General features: G+C 30.7%; 1 protein-coding gene across 1 annotated transcript; it reads right to left on the minus strand.

The window, feature by feature from the left end:
- Nucleotides 1–4,434: 4,434 nt before the first annotated feature.
- On the minus strand, nucleotides 4,435–17,334 carry LOC122302706. The gene is made up of 12 exons (XM_043114138.1): nucleotides 17,307–17,334; nucleotides 16,376–16,428; nucleotides 11,701–11,943; nucleotides 11,552–11,612; nucleotides 10,495–11,403; nucleotides 7,189–10,406; nucleotides 6,110–6,365; nucleotides 5,563–5,641; nucleotides 5,317–5,461; nucleotides 5,080–5,237; nucleotides 4,857–4,977; nucleotides 4,435–4,587 (listed from the first exon to the last, which is right to left on the minus strand). Exons 1-12 carry the CDS (start codon nucleotides 17,332–17,334, stop codon nucleotides 4,435–4,437), a joined length of 5,424 nt encoding a protein of 1,807 aa, XP_042970072.1.
- Nucleotides 17,335–17,843: the final 509 nt, after the last annotated feature.

Below are 17,843 nucleotides of genomic sequence, written 5' to 3' on the forward strand. Positions count from 1 at the left end.
GTTTCAACAAAAGTACCAAAGTGATGCTTTTTGTCAGAAGCACTTTAGAAAAAATAATCTCTATTTTACCGTGCTATGTACATTACGAAATGACCCTCATCATTTTAACACAATGATAATTTTGCCAATTTATATTTTTTATTATTCCCGTATAATCTACTCAAGACTTTGCCCATCAATATTTTTCATTCTTCTCCTATCACTTATGCATCGTTGAAAAATTTTCTTTTTCATTATAATTATTGAAAAATCTATTAGACTATTTTTGTTATTATTTTATTATAATATTTTATTTTTATCAAGTATATGCCTTTTTATGTATTTTTTATGTCAAAAAGTGCTTTTTAAATTTATTTCCAAACAAATTAGTATGTTTAAAAGTGTTATAGACATACAGATCCCAAACAATAAATAACTTTTTAATAGTAAAGCTTATTGTGTTAAGCTCTAAGCTATAAACTTTAAGTTAAAAGTAATATTTTCTACCGCAATTCCAAACATGCACTTAATCATTAAGATCTAATTTAGTTATACAAACTAAATTATTTTATTCCATCTCATCTCATATAATCTTATATAATTATTACAATTTTTGTACTCTTACATAAAATATAATAAATATTCAACTTTTTTAAATTTTAAAATAAAATTAAAATTAAAAATTTATATTCTAATAATATTTTATTTATATTCAATTTTTAATTTTTATCTCGTCTTATAATTTGTATAATCAAACAAGTTTTGAATCAATTCTCAATTTTATCTTTTGGATTTTTCTACTCCTACTCGATACATGATCACAATTTAAAATATCAATAAGAAATTGTCGTGGCCAGTTTTGATTGGTAAAATTGTATGTAAAGGCATAGATCGATAATCAATTTTTCTTCGAGTAATAATAAGTACTTTTTTAAGATTAAGATGGATTATACTTTTCTATAAAAGTCTGTATAAAATTTGTCTATTTAAAGTTTATATAAATTATTTTTTTTAAATGATCTGACGGTATATTACACTTGATTTAAAAAAAAAAATGAACAATTATTATTTGCTGTCGTAAAGATGTAGACAAATATTAGATGACTGGAATTTCCTTTTGTGAATTTTAAAAAAATTCTCTCAATCTAAATATTTTCTAAATTTGGATAAAAAAAATATATAAAACCAAACGAACCAAAGTTACGTCTTGAGAAAGACATTGAACATACGGTGCCAAACCTGAATGCAACCTATGCACTACCGACGGATGGTACTAAATAGAAAGATTGCTGGCGTGTCCATACGGCCATGCATAATGATCTGCCACACTTGTTCCTTATGCTTCACGTGCACCATGCAATAGTACATGCCTTTCTCGAGATGTAGCTAGCCTAGCTTTTCCAGCTAAAACACCTAGACTTCTCTCACGGTCTCACCACATCACTTCGGACGATACTACTCTATAAATTATTGTCTTTTGGTCTCCATGGACCGTTGAATTCAGATATAAATCAAGGCAGAGAAGAATCCTCAGCTCGACAAAGAGTTGGACATTGAAAGGGTAAATTTTATCATATTTTATTTTATTATTATAATTTTTTTAAAATTATATATAAAATATAATAAATAATTTAATTTTTTAAATATCAAATAAAAAGATTGTTTAAAATTAAAGTTAAAATAAATTAGAATAATATAGACACATAAAAATAACATTTTTATTACCAAAATAAATATTATCACCACACTAAAAAAATGCATAAAACTTGAGATTTTTTTTAGATGTTAAATGATGAATCCAAATAATGTATTTTGATATAATTTTTTTTTTAATCTCGACATATTTAAACAAATCTTATTTAGATTCGAGTGTTTTTCTTTGTGGGGATTTTTTTTTTTTTTCGTTTTGTACTTCTTGTTTTTTATTACCTATTTTTTTCCTACATATATAAACATTTATACTTAGATTAAAATCTGAGTATTTTAGAAAAATATGTGAGATGAAGGATTTAAGGAAGGTAGGTAGAGAAGTAGACATCGAAGAGTGGGAAAGAGGTTCAAGATGAGAGGAGAGGGGAAATTGGGAATAAAAAAGAGATGGAAAAAGATAATTGTATCCCTAAAACAAGAAAGTAACGAACTTAATAGACATAACGGAAAAAATAAAAAAATAAAAAAACGGAAAAATAAGAAAAGTTATTATAGCAATTAAATAGTCACTTATTATAATAGAATAGATATAAATAATAGAAAATATAAAAAAGAAAAGAGAAGAATGAGAGAGGGGATGATTATATCTTTTCTATTCTCAATTATGATTAAATAAAAAACATAAATCCCTATTTATATAGAAGTTATATAGAGAATAGATAAGGTAAATATATATCTTTATTATTGTTGAAATCTAATATCACTTGATTTGATAGTTATAAAAATAAAATTAGGATAATAATCAAATTAAATTCTTGATTTACTATTATCTCTAATATTCTCATTAGACTCAAGGTGGATAATTTTGAAATGTTGAGTTTGAAATTTGAATATTGCATTCATATCTGTATATTGATTATCAAATCTAAAGTTATGGCCAACAATAGGTTGATAATGAGCCAAATCCAACAAAGAGCTAACAATAGGCCGAAAGATTGAGCCGATAATGAGTTACATATGGTCTTAGTAAAATATATGACCAAAATCAAAACATCATGATTGGGTCTAAGGCTTCAAACAATGCTCATAATAGACCAAGAAAATCCAATGAAATGGCTTACAACTAATAAAGATATTCCAAATGCGTGGATTTGAAATGAAACATAGTCGAACAGTAAATGAAAATTATGTGGGAGATAAAGCTATTGGAAGAGCTTTAAAAGAAAGAGTTATTGATTTATTCTCAAGCTAGTATGTTTAGCATATCATCTATATCACTTGAATAGTAATATTTGATTTGTAAAATTCAAATTTTAAATTTTATCTTCTAAATATTATGTAAGTACTTCATTAGGTGTGTTCTATACACAGAGTTGAGAATAGAATTTTTTAATATTTTTTTTTTTTAAAGAAAATGTACTAGCCAGCCTGGCATTAGCCAAGAGTTTTAGTATCATGATAAAAATTAAAATATAATGGAAATTGAAATGGAGAAGCAAGAAGAATTAGGAAGAGAGGCTTTGATGGCTACATTCTTGCTATTATCAGTTGTGATTAAATATAAAATATAGGTTCCTATTATAGAGAAGTTACATAAAGATTAAATAATGTAAATATTCTCATCATTATGAAAATCCAATCTCATGATTTGATAATTATGAAAATTAAATAAGGATAATAATCAAATAAAATTCTTGATTTGATATTATCTCCAATATGCAATCCTTTGCCGCCCAACCTAGCGTTTCCAACTTAAACACCTAGGCTTCTTTCATTACCTAACTTCAAACATTACTACTCGGTTTATAAATTCATGTCTTTTGGTCTCCATTGATTTTAGATAGAAAAGAATCCTCGACTCGAGAAAGAGTTGTAATGACCAGTTCAGTATTTCTAGGGATGGAATATTATTGGGCCTAAACTAGGGCAATTTTTCCGAAGCCATGAGGTTTATTAGATAATTTTGAATAGACCGCAATCCCAAAATTTATTACGGGGGATTTTATGAGATTTTAATATATATATAGAGCAAGTGGGCCCATATGTATTGAGTACTATCTCAAGAATTTAATTTCTAGCCCAAAAATATTTATTGGACGGTTTGGACTCATTTTGAAATTTTAGATAGCCCATTAAAGTTTTGAAGTGACTAGGCACAAGAAAATATAGGCAAGCCCAAAAATAAGGTTTGGACCATTATACGGTCCAACTCATTTGTTAAGCCCATGATAGGACCCAAAGAAAACCCACAAGACCCACATAAGGGCCCAAACCCAAATACCTATCAGACATGTACATATATTAGCCAGCCCATGCACTGTGCGTCTTCCCTCTGGGTTCATGTTGCCGCTGTCTATGACCTTCAGAAAACCCAGTTTAGTGCATACATGTACATATATATTACTAGGTATTATATTGCACGTTGCTCTAGTTTAATGAAATAATTATTTAAAAGAAAAGTATATATTTTATAAAAAAATTTATTTCAATCAATAATTTAAAACTTATAGAAAAAGTTGTGAAATCTAACTAATATTTAAGATAATGATAATTAAGTATAGTATAATAATTACATGCTTGTATAGATTAAAAGATAAAAGTATTAGTTCAAAATATGATGTAGTCTAACACATATTTATAACATTGATAGTTTTAGCAAAATTTCATGTGATAAGTTTAATACAAGCCCAACAAAAACATTAGTTCAAAACATAACTTAGTCCAACACATGTGATAAGTTTAATACGAGCTCAACAAAAACATCAGTTCAAAATATAAGTCATTTGATGCTTTTACTCTGATTCATCATTTTGTGTCATCCTGCACAGCTTCGATAGAGATAACATTGAAATTCTTGTACTGCTTTTGGTTGAGTCGATCGAGATCTACTAAAAGTTCAACCTTCCACTCATTCTGTGAAACTTGTGCCACAAAATTTTCTATATATGACAAATGTTCCTGTAAAGGAAATTTTTAATTATAATTGCATAATTAATAAAAATTTAAATAACTTAGATGCTAAAAATTTATGTCTTCTAAATTAACACAAATTTGTTAATGCAATGTTTTTAAATCAATTTTAACGATTTTTGTTATAATTTACTTTTAAAAGTTTTTTTAATATAAACCTCAATGGATTTATATATAATGCACTAAATATGTTAAAAATTTTGAGATAGACTTTTCTACTTGCAACAATAAAGCGAATGGAGAATAAGAAGACGTACATCTCCAGTATGATTCATAAGTTCTACTGTCGAACAATCGAATGCTTCTTCTATAACTTTACCAAACATGACAGCAGATAGTCTTCCTGTACCATCGTCGAGTTCAACATATGCTCGGCAACTATAAATTTGTTGGAAATATCATTTTAAGTTAGTATCAATAAAAGTTATATATTAAATCTATTACATAAATTATCAAACAAAAAATTTGAAAAATACATACCGTGGTTGGGAAATGCTTTGGTGTTTGCAATGGTAACAAAGGAATGTATCATTGTAATCATATCCAGTTCCTTTATTACAGCCAATACATGACATGTAAAAAAATATCTGGCGCAAATCAACCACAATTATCTTCGTCTTTATCCAAAATTTTGTTTTCTGCATCACATTAGAAACAATTTTTTAGAAGAATTGATTGTATAAATATTTAAATCTGTTACTAAAAATAGGATTTTACCGCCATGGGTTGCAAACTTTTGATGAACTCAACAACATCACAATTCTTGATTATTTTCCGAATGCCAACAGAAGATAGAGATGCAGATGGGTATGTCAAACTTTTTGCAATAATACTCTTGAGTAATAAATCATTAATCGCCGCCCTTAAAATTCATAAAAACAAATACAATATAAGAAATAAAAATATGAAAATTTCAATATTCAAATTGTATGAAACAAATAATTACTTATTTATGATGATTACCACTCGTGCAATGAAGTTGCCTCAGGAATAACAGGATTGATCATAAATTTACTTTTCGGACGTGATGATAGAGATAATCCTTCATTAGAAATAGGCATCATAATTAATGCAAGCATATACAATGTAAAAGAAAATATAAGATTGTTAATTATTAAAAATACCATTATATGAACCAACTCTTATTTTTGTTCCAAGTATAACTGGCTTCGTCTCAATTATCTCTGAAATTTTTTTGCATTCATCTTGCACAAATCGACCCCACATAGTTAAACATATGGGGTTTAAGCTACAAAATTGGAATAAAAAAAGAATTAGCAGAATATGCAAGAAATAAAAATTGAAACATAATTCAAAAAGAGTGAACTACTCAAAAAATATTTTTACCCTTATCGATAACATATATCTCTTGAATAGTTGTTGATCCATGCGCTGAAGTTATCTCTCTACATGGCTTGATTTTGATTGCAACAGCTAAAATATCTGACAAATAAGATTTAAATTTTTAGTATATTGATAATTAAATATTTTAAAATAAAGAGTGAATTACCTATTTCTGCAATTGAATTCTTGTAAGCATCTAATTCATTAAACGGAATGAATTGGTACTTTGGCGGCTCCAATTGTTCTTCATCCTTTGGAACTTCCTCAATTATCGTTTTAGCATTCAAGATCCATTGATATTCATGTGTTTCAATTCTATATTTCGGATCCAATGGCTTCACATATGCATTACCGATGTAATATGACTGGAAAATATGCAAAGTATCTTTTCGCGAATCAATATCCTTATCAAATATCGTAGCCTGCAGCCAATTTCCTTGTATAATATAAAACATTGTAACGAATAATTTACAAAAAATAAATTGTAATAAATAATTGAGTATAATGATTTTCTTTGATTTTAAATTGTTTTGAGTTATGTGTAAAATTTTTGTTTTTAAATGTATTACAGGAAGATAACTAAATTAATAAAACATCATCGACAGTTATATAAGGAAGCCAAAGATTTAAAAAGTCAAACATCAAAAGACCCAACAAATTAGTAGTAAAAAAATAAAAAATAAAAACAAAACTTAATAGATAGAATGCAAAAATAACAAAATCATTTTCCAGTTTTTAATCCATTAAAAAAAATATAAGACAATAGATAGAGATAAATACCATACCTCTGGATCAATTAATGTTAGGCTTTGATACTTCACTAGTGAGCGTTGGCCTGTTCATTTGGGTGATTTCTCTGCCACAATCATTTTGATTTTCCAGTCTCTTGTACTTGGAGTGATATCTTTTATCGATGTATAAACCGTCCGCATCTTTAAAGCTGTTCACACACAAAGATATTAAATGTGTAATTATAGTAAACCCAATACTAAATTAAAAAAAAAAATTACAAAGACAATTTAAGAGTATAATGATTTAAAAAACACAATACTAAATATACAGAAAAGAAAATTCTATTAACTGCACAATTTTGTTAAAGTAATTAAACTGAAATTATACAATTGAATCATTACCCATTTAACATTAATCTGAAGATGCTAATCTTAATAATTCCGTATAGACAATATTTTTTGTGCAGTTCTTTTCTGATCGTTCAATTGACACTGGTCATAGTAAAATCCTTACCGTAGATGCAGTCTTTGCTCTTGATAGAGCCACATATAATTGACCATGTGAGAAAACAGGTTGAGGTAAATATATTCCAACAAAATCCAATGTTTGCCCTTGTGACTTATTTATAGTCATTGCAAAACTTAATCTGATAGGGAATTGAGTTCGTTTGAATGGGAATCCACTATTTTCATCAACATTTGGTAAGAATGGGATTGTTGGAATAAAAACTCTTTTTCCGCTGTGGTGCCCAATTGCGATTTCTGCATCAATGACATTTCGATCAAAAACCCGACAAATTAGACGTGTTCTGTTGCATAATCCTTCTGAAGGATTAATGTTTCTAAGTAGCATGATAGGACAGTTTATCTTCAATAACAATTCATGAGGAGGAAGTCCATTTGGGGTTAGAGTATTTAAAAAATCCTCCATAACTGATTGTTCAGATGCATCTATTGCTTCATCAAAGCTATAATATTGCTTAAGCTCACCAGGAAATCTATGAATTAGTAATGCATTTATTTCATCAACATAACTGTTCTTTAGAGTTAATATGGCCCGATTCATCATAGCTGAAATATTTATTGAATATTCATGAATATCATGAAAAACAGCATCTATTAAATGATCCAAAGAAGTACAGTCATCTTCGTACGGAACAAGCATGCCATCAAGAATTTTTATAGTTTCATCAACTGTGATTGGTGGCATTCCATTGCCCAATCCTAACACATATTCTGAAAAGGCTGGATCTAATCTTGCTCGCATATTTTCAGTTAAATGAAACTTGATCAATGTAGGCCACAAATAAGAAGAAACCAAACTGGCATCAACATGTTCTTGTCTTGTTCCTTTACGAACCACAGGTAAAACCTGGCGAAAATCTCCACCAAAAACGACAACTTTTCCACCGAATGTTAACTCTGAATCATTAATGTCTCGTAGCATTTTATCTAATGCTTCTACATGTTGTTTTCTTGACATAAGGGCCTCATCCCATATAATTAACCTTGCCACACGTAGTAACTTTGCAAGGTCACTTTGTTTACTAACACAACACATGCTATGTTCATCAGTATCCAGTGGAATCTTAAAGCGCGAGTGTGCTGTTCGACCTCCAGGAAGGATAGATGCTGCAACACCAGATGAAGCAGTTGCAAGTGCAACTAATTTTCTTGATCTCACTGCGGCAAGAAGTGCCTTGTACAGGAATGTCTTTCCTGTCCCACCAGGGCCATCAACAAAGAATGTAGCAGCTTCATTAGAAAAAACTTTTCCCAAAACTGAATTATAGACATGCCGTTGTTTACTATTAACGGCTTCTGATGCAACAATATCTTCTTCTGGAATTTCAACTGCTAATTCATCGTCGATTTCCCTAGACTCGAGTTGGTCTTCATCAAAACAAATGTCATCATCAAGGAGATGGAACGAATTAATGTCTTTCCCCATTGATTCAAGTGTAAAAGAGATTGAGCGCAAAACTTGCATTCTTACATTCAACATAGAATCTTCAGTCAACCTAAAATCAACTGACATATCTTCCTCAAAACGTTCCCAAAGCTCTCTCGGATTGGTTGGATTACAATAAACTAAAATAGTTGCAAATAGTCGCCTCAAACTGGACGGCATTTGATATAGAGATGCTTCATGTAAACAATCTTCTAAGCTACTGTCTCTTTGTAGCAAACCGTGCATAGTTGCTGCTTCACGAAATATTGGAGCCACAACACCATCAACTGTCCTAAGATCTTCAAACGATAAAGGTCCTCTTACATGATTTAACAATATCCACAGATAATACCTCTCACCTTCAAATGGATTTGCTGTAACAATTCGACCTATAACAGTTTTTTTTTTCCGACGAGTCCACTCTTTGTATTGTTGATTCCAAACATAAAATTCTGGAAATTCTTTGTATAACAATGACCTGGTATTTTCATCTACCCGGTTTAATGCAAAGAATTCTGTTAACATTGATTTTGTAGACCGATCAGAGTTGAGAACATTGATTAAGTCTTCATTTGCTCGAAAAGTTACTCGGTGTTGATCCTCAAGATGTAAATGTAAGCTATATACTGCTGGGTACATTTCATTAACAATGAAGCCATATATTCTCCACATAGCTTCAGGTTGAGCAATCCATCGGGCCGATTGGAATTGTTGGATTTCATCAATTTGTTGATTGTTTTGTTCAGAAAGCAAATTGAAAGCAACACGATCATGCCCTTTGTAAATATACTTATAAAGATATTTCACTACTTTTACCGTAGAACAAATCTCGACATTAATGTGACAGTCAAATGTTGCAAGCAAATACGGATTATATGGAACAACCCAACGGTTATCCAAATTATGGCCTCTCACTTTGACAGTTATTCCATTGTCAGAACGCTTATATATTGGGAAGCAATCATTTCCAATAGTCGTACCTGATGCAAAACTTTTTGGATATTGACTTTTGCAACAACTATTTCTTTTCATGCAAACATTTGTTGGATTCAACACTCCACATGGTCCATGCATCATATGCTTGATAATAGCATTATGCAAGTGCAAATTTGTATTTCTATCAGGTATTTCTGCCGATACAATCTCATCAAAAGATTCAGGTGCATAGAGTTTCCAATCCCTCTGTAATATAATTAAAAAATGCGCATGTGGAAGCCCTCTTTTTTGGTGCTCAATAACATAAACATATGCGGAGACTTTTCCAAATATCTGCTGCTTGAATAATCGATCCTTTAATTCTTCTAATTTTGCATGAAAGACTCGAGCAACCAAATCAGGCCGATTTTGACTCTCTTCATGCAGGCGTAATTCATTTGAAATTTCTTGCCAGTTTGGATTGCACGTCATTGTTAAAAAAATGTCTGGTTTACCATAACGCTGAACTAAAGCCATTGCTTCCATATATCTTTTTCGCATATCTCTTGAACCCCCAATAAATGACGAAGGTAGAATAATCCGTTTTCCAACATTAGAAGCATCAGTTTCCCCAAGTGTAATGGTATCAACAATACCTTGATATAACTCAGATCGAATATGTTGTTGTTTGCTACGAAAATAATCTAACCTCGACGTCTCGATCTTAACATACATATCAACAACAAATTGTTGCAATAAACGATCAGACAGTAACAAAATTGATCTGACATTTTCTCTGATTTGTAACTTGTAGCAATAATATTCACGGCACGAAACAATTGGATCCTTCCTTTTTTTGTTTAATGCTGCAAAAGTTGTAGGGGAATGAAATATTACAAAATTGGACGTCTAGAAACTAAGTACAAAATGAGAAGATTAAGATTATACTATAACCTCGCTGTTCTCTTCTAAGTAATTCTTTTGCTGATATTGATTGGTGAGGATCTATTGATCGGATTGTTTCATTACTTGTTAATGTGCTTCCACTATTGACCCTTTGAATGCCTTGATGCCAACCAGTATCGCCAAGAGGAAATAACAACGGATACTGAAGTGGATCATAACAATCAAAATAATATTGAACTATATGACTTCCACCAGAATGACTAAAGACACAAATGTCTCGTCTTCCTAGTTGATCTGCATCTTCATTTTCAACCCATATTGCTGCAACCTGTGAAGATGTCGGAGCATTGAATACACGTTGATCTAGACCAGCATCTGATTTTATATGGATTACTTGATTTTCCAAATTTGGCAAATCACTAAGAGACCGGAAAAACACAGAATATGGATTGATGCGAAGAATATCGATGAGTTGAGCTATAATTGATGGATTCATTCTGTCTGAATCAGAAATGTGATTTTCTAATTCATGCTCCGTATCATAGAAATACAATTGGAGATAAGAAGGACGACCATTTAAAGGGATTAAATTATTGATATAGTGATAGATCTGTCCCTGAGTTTGAAAGGTATAAATTCCTCTATTCCGTCTGCAAAGATCCCTATCGAATTTAACTCCAAAAGATGTAAACGCGAACTTATTATTATAAGTCCGAACATAGGTCTTAAAATGCGCAGATTCATCTGTGTTGGAGGTGAAAAGATCATAAAGTTGATCAGGGACAGCATTTGTAGCCAAAGAAATTGTCCCATCAGCACAACAAAATCTGTTTGTTTCGTGATAGAATCGCTTTGCTTTACAATGTCTGCAACAAGGCACATATGGCAAAGAATACGCTTCGGATGGAACGACTTGTAATAATTGCCTAAGTCCAGCAGAGCGGTGATGCCCCTCACCTATTAAGTTCAAAAGTGAACATAAGACAATAGGTGTAAACTCATCGATTGTTCTTTGAATGGTTTAACCAAGCACACTACTGAAAGAGTGGCAAGAGTTGATAATGGAATTAGAAGAATGAATAATATAATTATACTGGTTTCTTACCCCTACAAGGTGGCGGTATAGCTGTTTCAAAACTTGATTGTTCCCGAACAACACATGGAGCCTATTTGAATAGAATGTTCTCAAATTTCAATGAAAAAGAATATAACGATGTTTGAATAATAAAGATGACAAAATAATTTCAGGCAAACCTGTTGAACTGGAAATTGATTAGAGATGGTTGTTTCATCTATGTATGTATTTCCTGATTTATGTATCAGAAAATCCATAGAATCACTCGGACAATTAGAACTATCTGTCACATTGTGTAATGATGAAGTTGCCTCTGAATCAATCGCAGAGATATTTACGCCAGGAGGGACACATACTTCATGAGATGAAATCAATTCACCGATGTCAACATCAGCATCGAAAATTCGGTGTCTCTTTGACACCTTTTGTAGAACAGTAAAGTCTTGAATGATGTTTATATGTTGGACATCATCATTTGAAAGTTCATCAATTGATGTAGTCAGTTGATCACTACCAAATGAAGTTAAATCTTTTAATTGGAGGGAATTGCTGCTAGATGCTTTTTTTTAGCATATCTTTCTCTCTGTTTTCTACGAAGTTCTTCCTTTTTCTCTTCTGGTAAATCTTTATACGGGATATTCTTCGCTCGTTGTTTTCTATGATCTTCAAAAAATAGTCTCCAAACTTAACTTTAACAAAATTAATATTACTATTTCAAAACAAATGCTACATAACTTATTAACACAATCTTACCACTTCTCATTATGTTAACGAAGCAAATGGTTCTTCCAAAAGTTGGATACTCTTCCACACAACCAAAACTAAATGAATAAATAACAACTGCTTAATGCGAAATCCATACATTCATGATGCATTTTAAATGCTATAAACAATTTCGTTGATTCATATGTTGAAAAATACATACAACCAAATTATTTATACTTTAAATCAACAAGGAAATGAAGATAACAAAATAATACATGGAATGAAAAAATACCATGAAAATGGAACTTATAAAAGGCACAGATTGATATCACATATCAAAATTATTGAATAAAATATTTCTCAAAATTAATTTGCTATTCAAAGCAAGTACTCGCAAAAAAATTATAAGCAGGGACCAGCAAAAACAGATATATAATATATATATATATATATATATATATATATATATATATATATAAAGGCACTTACAGGTCTTGAAGTGAACAATAGAGAGTCTTTTATATATTTAGATCTCTTGATGAGAACAATTACTGTTTAGACACAAAAAATATTGTAAGTTTTGATTGTATTATATACACACACGCACACACACACATACATAAATTGTTGAATTTTTTTTTCTTCCCTTAAAAATTGATTTCAATCGATAATTTAATGCATAGAGAATAAAATATATGTTGTAATAAATATGGTTGCATACAATTAACCAAAAAGTTTTTAACTTTTCATTAATAAATTAAACAATGGAAAAAAACCAAAATCTTTCTAAAATACTTAGGAAAAAAGATTTAGAATTTGGCATATTTATTACATTTTTTAGCAATAACAAAACTTATTATAATAATAATTTTCAAAATACTGAAAACTTTCATCCCTTGCATAGAAAAAGAGATTAAAAAGAAAAAGATATTTCATAAAATATCCTAAGTGTTTTTGATTTTATCATCAAAATATAAATTTTGATTTTTTGAATAGTGTAGTGAATTCACAAATTCAAAAATATGTTAAATTATATTCTCTTTTCTTGGAAAGGAAGAATGTCCTAAGTGTTTTTGGTTTTATCATTATTTTATAATTTTTTTTAATAATGTAGCAAATTAACAAATTCAAAAAATCATAATGTAGCAAACTAACAGATGAAACCCTCACCGCTGGCATTTCAGTAAGCCTCTGTCTCTGTCTCTGTCTCTCTCCCTATGTTTAGCTCTGGTTTTATCATTTTAATATGTATTTGTATCTATAGCTTTATCTATATTATACTTTTATTATCTATATCTAAGCCTCTGTCTCTCTCTCTCTCTCTCTCCCTATGTTTAGCTCTGGTTTTATCATTTTAATATGTATTTGTATCTATAACTTTATCTATATTTTATTTTTATTATCTAAATGTCTATCTCTATTGTATTTTCTTTATTCTGAAAAAGGGATCCATTTCTTCATCAACAAGTAATTAAGTATAATTTAAATTCACTTTATTCTCGAAACTTCTATTAAACTATATTTATAAACTTGTGTCAAATTTTTTTAGATTGTATGTATATATAATGCATGTTGGATTTTTTTTATTAAAATAGATTAAGAAATAATTAGATGTGATGTCGCTATGTTTTTTGTATTTTAAATAATTATTTTATTGATTATTCTTTTGGGTTCTTTTTTCGGATTGGGCCTTTTATTGATGGCTTTTGTGTTTTTTTTCTGTTGGGCCGACGGGGTGTGTGTGAGGGCCCAGCCCGTGTGAGTGAGGGGTGCTTAGCCCCTAAGCCGAAAACGGCGTCGTTTGGAAATCTCCTAGGGCTTCATCGCTTACCCTTCTCCCTGCGCTGCACCTCACTTCCCTTTCCCTCTTCTATTTTTCTTCTCCTCTTCGTTTTTCTTCCTTCTCCTTCTTCCTTCATGCCCGAGCTCCTTCATCGTCACCCACCTCCTCCATTGAACCACCTCCACACATCCTCTTCTGTGAGCCCATCTCCACCGATCTGTGAGGCCATCTTCATCTTGTGGTAGAGGATCCAAGGTATGATTTTTATTTTTTATTTTTGTTTAAAGGATCCGATTTCTTTGTTTCTGAAAAAAAAAATTGGGTTTCTTTTTTATTGTATATCATGATTGATGGGTTTCTTTTATTTTACTTCAGGTTCGGATCTCTCACTCTCTATTAGAAAGGTTCAATACTTTCACTGCTCTTGACCTGTTTAGGTGTTGATATAGCTCAGGAGATGCCGGTTGCCCTAACGGGTTCAAGTCTACCTTTCTATATTTTAGGAAAAGTTTATCCCCAAAGGACCTATCGATCTGTCCTTTCAAGTTGGTATTGTTGAAAATTGAAATAACAACTAATTTCAATGCTAATTATGAAGTTGTAGGCACTAAAATTAGCATTTATGCTCGGCTTATTACCTAACATCTTCTAGAAGATATTCTTTTTTTTTTTTTTTGATAATTCTAGAAGATATTCTTTTGCTTCTACAACATTAGATCATTGCGTGGACTCTTCTCTTTTGGGTCCAAGTCTGGAAAATCTATACATCTCCTCTTTTATCAATTATCGTTTGAAATAGTTTTTTAGGCTTCCGTACAGTTTCTGTAATTCTCTTTAACTGTATTGATCCCAGTCACTGTGTTATCTTGGTTGTGTACTCTTTTGTTCTTTATGACTCAAATTACATCCATAGCTTAGCTTAGAGTTAAGAACAATCCGAATCCAACATTGGATTGACCAGTATGATTGATTCTCTACACAGCATCTAAGCAGGAAAAGTGTGGAGAAACATGCATTGGTCCATTCACACGAGCTGTGAATGTGGATTGATGTCTCCTTCCTGCCTAGCCATATTATTCCCAAAATTTGGAAAAAAAAAAATTAATTAATTTGTTTTTTATTTGGTGGCAAAGCATAACAAAATTAAAAACTCATTCATCCAGCTTGAGTCTAATCTGCTTAATCTTTGATTTCTTTTTTATTTATTTATTTATTTAAAGTAGGTATGCTTCCTATGAATGCTTGATCCACCACTTCCATAGGTCATTTTCTCTGGCCTATTGTTTCTACCCTTGATAGGGAAGTAGAGTGAATTTAAAACTTTTTATAATTTTAAATATCAGGGTTACCAATAATATTTAATATAGTGAGGTCTCTATATTCAAATTATAAAAAACTATTTAGATCAGAAAATTATATATAAAAAAAATGTAGATTCGAGTAAAGCTCTGTTTTTTATTTTTTATTTTTTATTTTTCCTTCTTTTCTTTTTATTAGAGTTAGAAATAATTAGGATGGAAGGCATGGGTTATGTTATGATGATGAGGATTTTGGTAGTGGGTAACAAGGTGAATGTTAAAATTAGCATAAATGCTAATTTTAGTGCCTACAGCTCATAAATACTAATTTCATGGCAATTAGATCTTCTAGAATATCTTCTAGAAGATGTATCGTCCTGACTATCACAAATCATGTACAAGTCATTTCATGATTCTGTACAATTTCTGCAGCTTGTTGTTTTCTGTGAAACATAGAATTTGAGTTACTCATTACATGTAGCTCGATGCATGGGCATCCCTTTGTGATGGTTTCTTTGAAGTAGTATCCATGCATTATTTCTTCTGTTTGTGGGTCATTCATATTTGATAATTTAAACTTCCTTATTTATACCTATGTATAGGCAGATTATTTTGGTTTGCGTGTAATTGTTTTATTCTCTTTTTCATTTTTCGATTTAATTGATCTGATTTATTTTTTTGGTGGCACATGATTTAACTGTTGTTCCATTTGTTTACAGTTTTTTTAAAAGTTTTTATACATTTAGATGCATAAGAATTAAGAAATAGAAATCTTTTTCATTTTTCAATTTAATTGATCTCATTTATTTTTTTGGTGGCATATGATTAAACTGTTGTTCCATTTGTTTACAGTTTCTTTAAAAGTTTTTATACATTTAGATGCATAAGAATTAAGAAATAGAAATAAGATATTGTGTGTTTAACAGTGTGTTTAAACTTCCTTATTTATAATAAGAGTATAAGAGTAATTTGAAACACAGTTCATGCACAGTCCACACTTCGACCCACAAACTGTAAGAATACACAAGAGTATTAAAAATAACAAAGTAAACCACACTATATACTTACAAAGATAAAAACCAGAGATGTGTAAAACTCTGAAAGTCTCCAACCAACAATACCTGAAAAAAATTCACAGAAAATAATAAGTACTACAGTAAACAATGGAAAAATATGTACCTCAGGGAAAAATCATCAAATTAGTTCTCACAACCAGCATACAGTAAACCAAAAATAAGTCATAAAGGCCATTTTAAAGTGCACTGTTCTATAGAGAAGAGAGAAGAACCAAGAAATAACACACTTAAGGAAATATGTACCTCTAAAGAAAACACCAAACCAACTACACGAAACAAGCTAGTAGTAAATGTTGAAAGAATGTTGGAATTACTATGTTGGAATTGACAGCTAATTAACAGATATATTGAGGCCGTAGTTTATTTGTAGGACAGATGGAATTACTATTGTATGGTAGTATGGTAGTAGCTATGTTGGAATTACTTGTGCTTGGCTGACACGTTACCTGCACGCATGCATTTAATAATCATCAGTGATCATGCTTTTAGTGGGCTGGAAGCATGATTCTCAGTTTTGATTTTTTTATTAGCTACATTGGGTTTTGATTTTTTAATTTATTAGTTAGATTCGTTATTTTTTAATACGATGGAAGCATGGCTGACATTTGGAAACTGACTGGAAGAGGTTGATTTATTTAATACTTATCAGTAATGTTTTTTTAATGAATTGAAAGCATGGCTTACACGTTACCTGCACGCATGTACTGATATGGACAAAGCCTATATTGATACCTCGTTAACAATGCATTGGAAAGAATTTTATTTAGGCTGAAAGTGTTGATTTATTTAATCTGATAGATTTAATTTTACTTGTGCAGAAAGTGTTGAAAGAATGTTGGAATTACTATGTTAGAATTGACAGCTAATTGACAGATTTATTGAGGCCTTAGTTGTTTGTAGGATAGATGGAATTACTATTTTACCTGGAGCAGCGAAGATTGAGAAGCCCATTAGCTATGTTGGAATTACTTGTGCATGGCTGACACGTTACCTGCACGCATGCATTTAATAATCATCAGTGATCATTTTTTTAGTGCGCCAGAAGCATGATTCTCAGTTTTGATATTTTTTATTAGCTACATTGGGTTTTGATTTTTTAAGTTATTAGTTAGATTCGTAATTTTAGCATGGCTGACATTTGGAAATTGGTTAGAAGAGTTTTATTTATTTAATACTTATCAGTAATGTTTTTTTAATGGACTGAAAGCATGGCTGACATGTTACCTGCATGCATGCACTGATGATGGACAAAGGCTATATTGATACCTGGTTAACCATGCATTGGAAGGGGACAAAAGTGAACTGACGAGAACAAAAGTGAACTGATGCATTGGAAAGGTCAAAAGTGAACTGATGGATGTAAAGAATAACTGTAACCATGCATTGAAAATGGACAAAAGTGAACTGACAGATGTAAAAAATAATTGCAAAGATAACTGTACTGTGAAGACTTACACGGA

This window comes from Carya illinoinensis, chromosome 1 (genome assembly GCF_018687715.1).
Source record: "Carya illinoinensis cultivar Pawnee chromosome 1, C.illinoinensisPawnee_v1, whole genome shotgun sequence".
Lineage (NCBI taxonomy): Eukaryota > Viridiplantae > Streptophyta > Magnoliopsida > Fagales > Juglandaceae > Carya > Carya illinoinensis.

Bases quoted from the DNA above. Each gene is read 5' to 3' on its own strand.
- LOC122302706 (XM_043114138.1), bottom strand. From the start codon at position 17,334: ATGGGCTTCTCAATCTTCGCTGCTCCAG. The intron at 11,613-11,700 runs GTTTGCCTGAAA...CTATTCAAATAG, and splicing joins ATCAATTTCCAGTTCAACAG to GCTCCATGTGTTGTTCGGGA. The intron at 6,366-7,188 runs GTAAGGATTTTA...AATTGGCTGCAG, and splicing joins GAGCAAAGACTGCATCTACG to GCTACGATATTTGATAAGGA.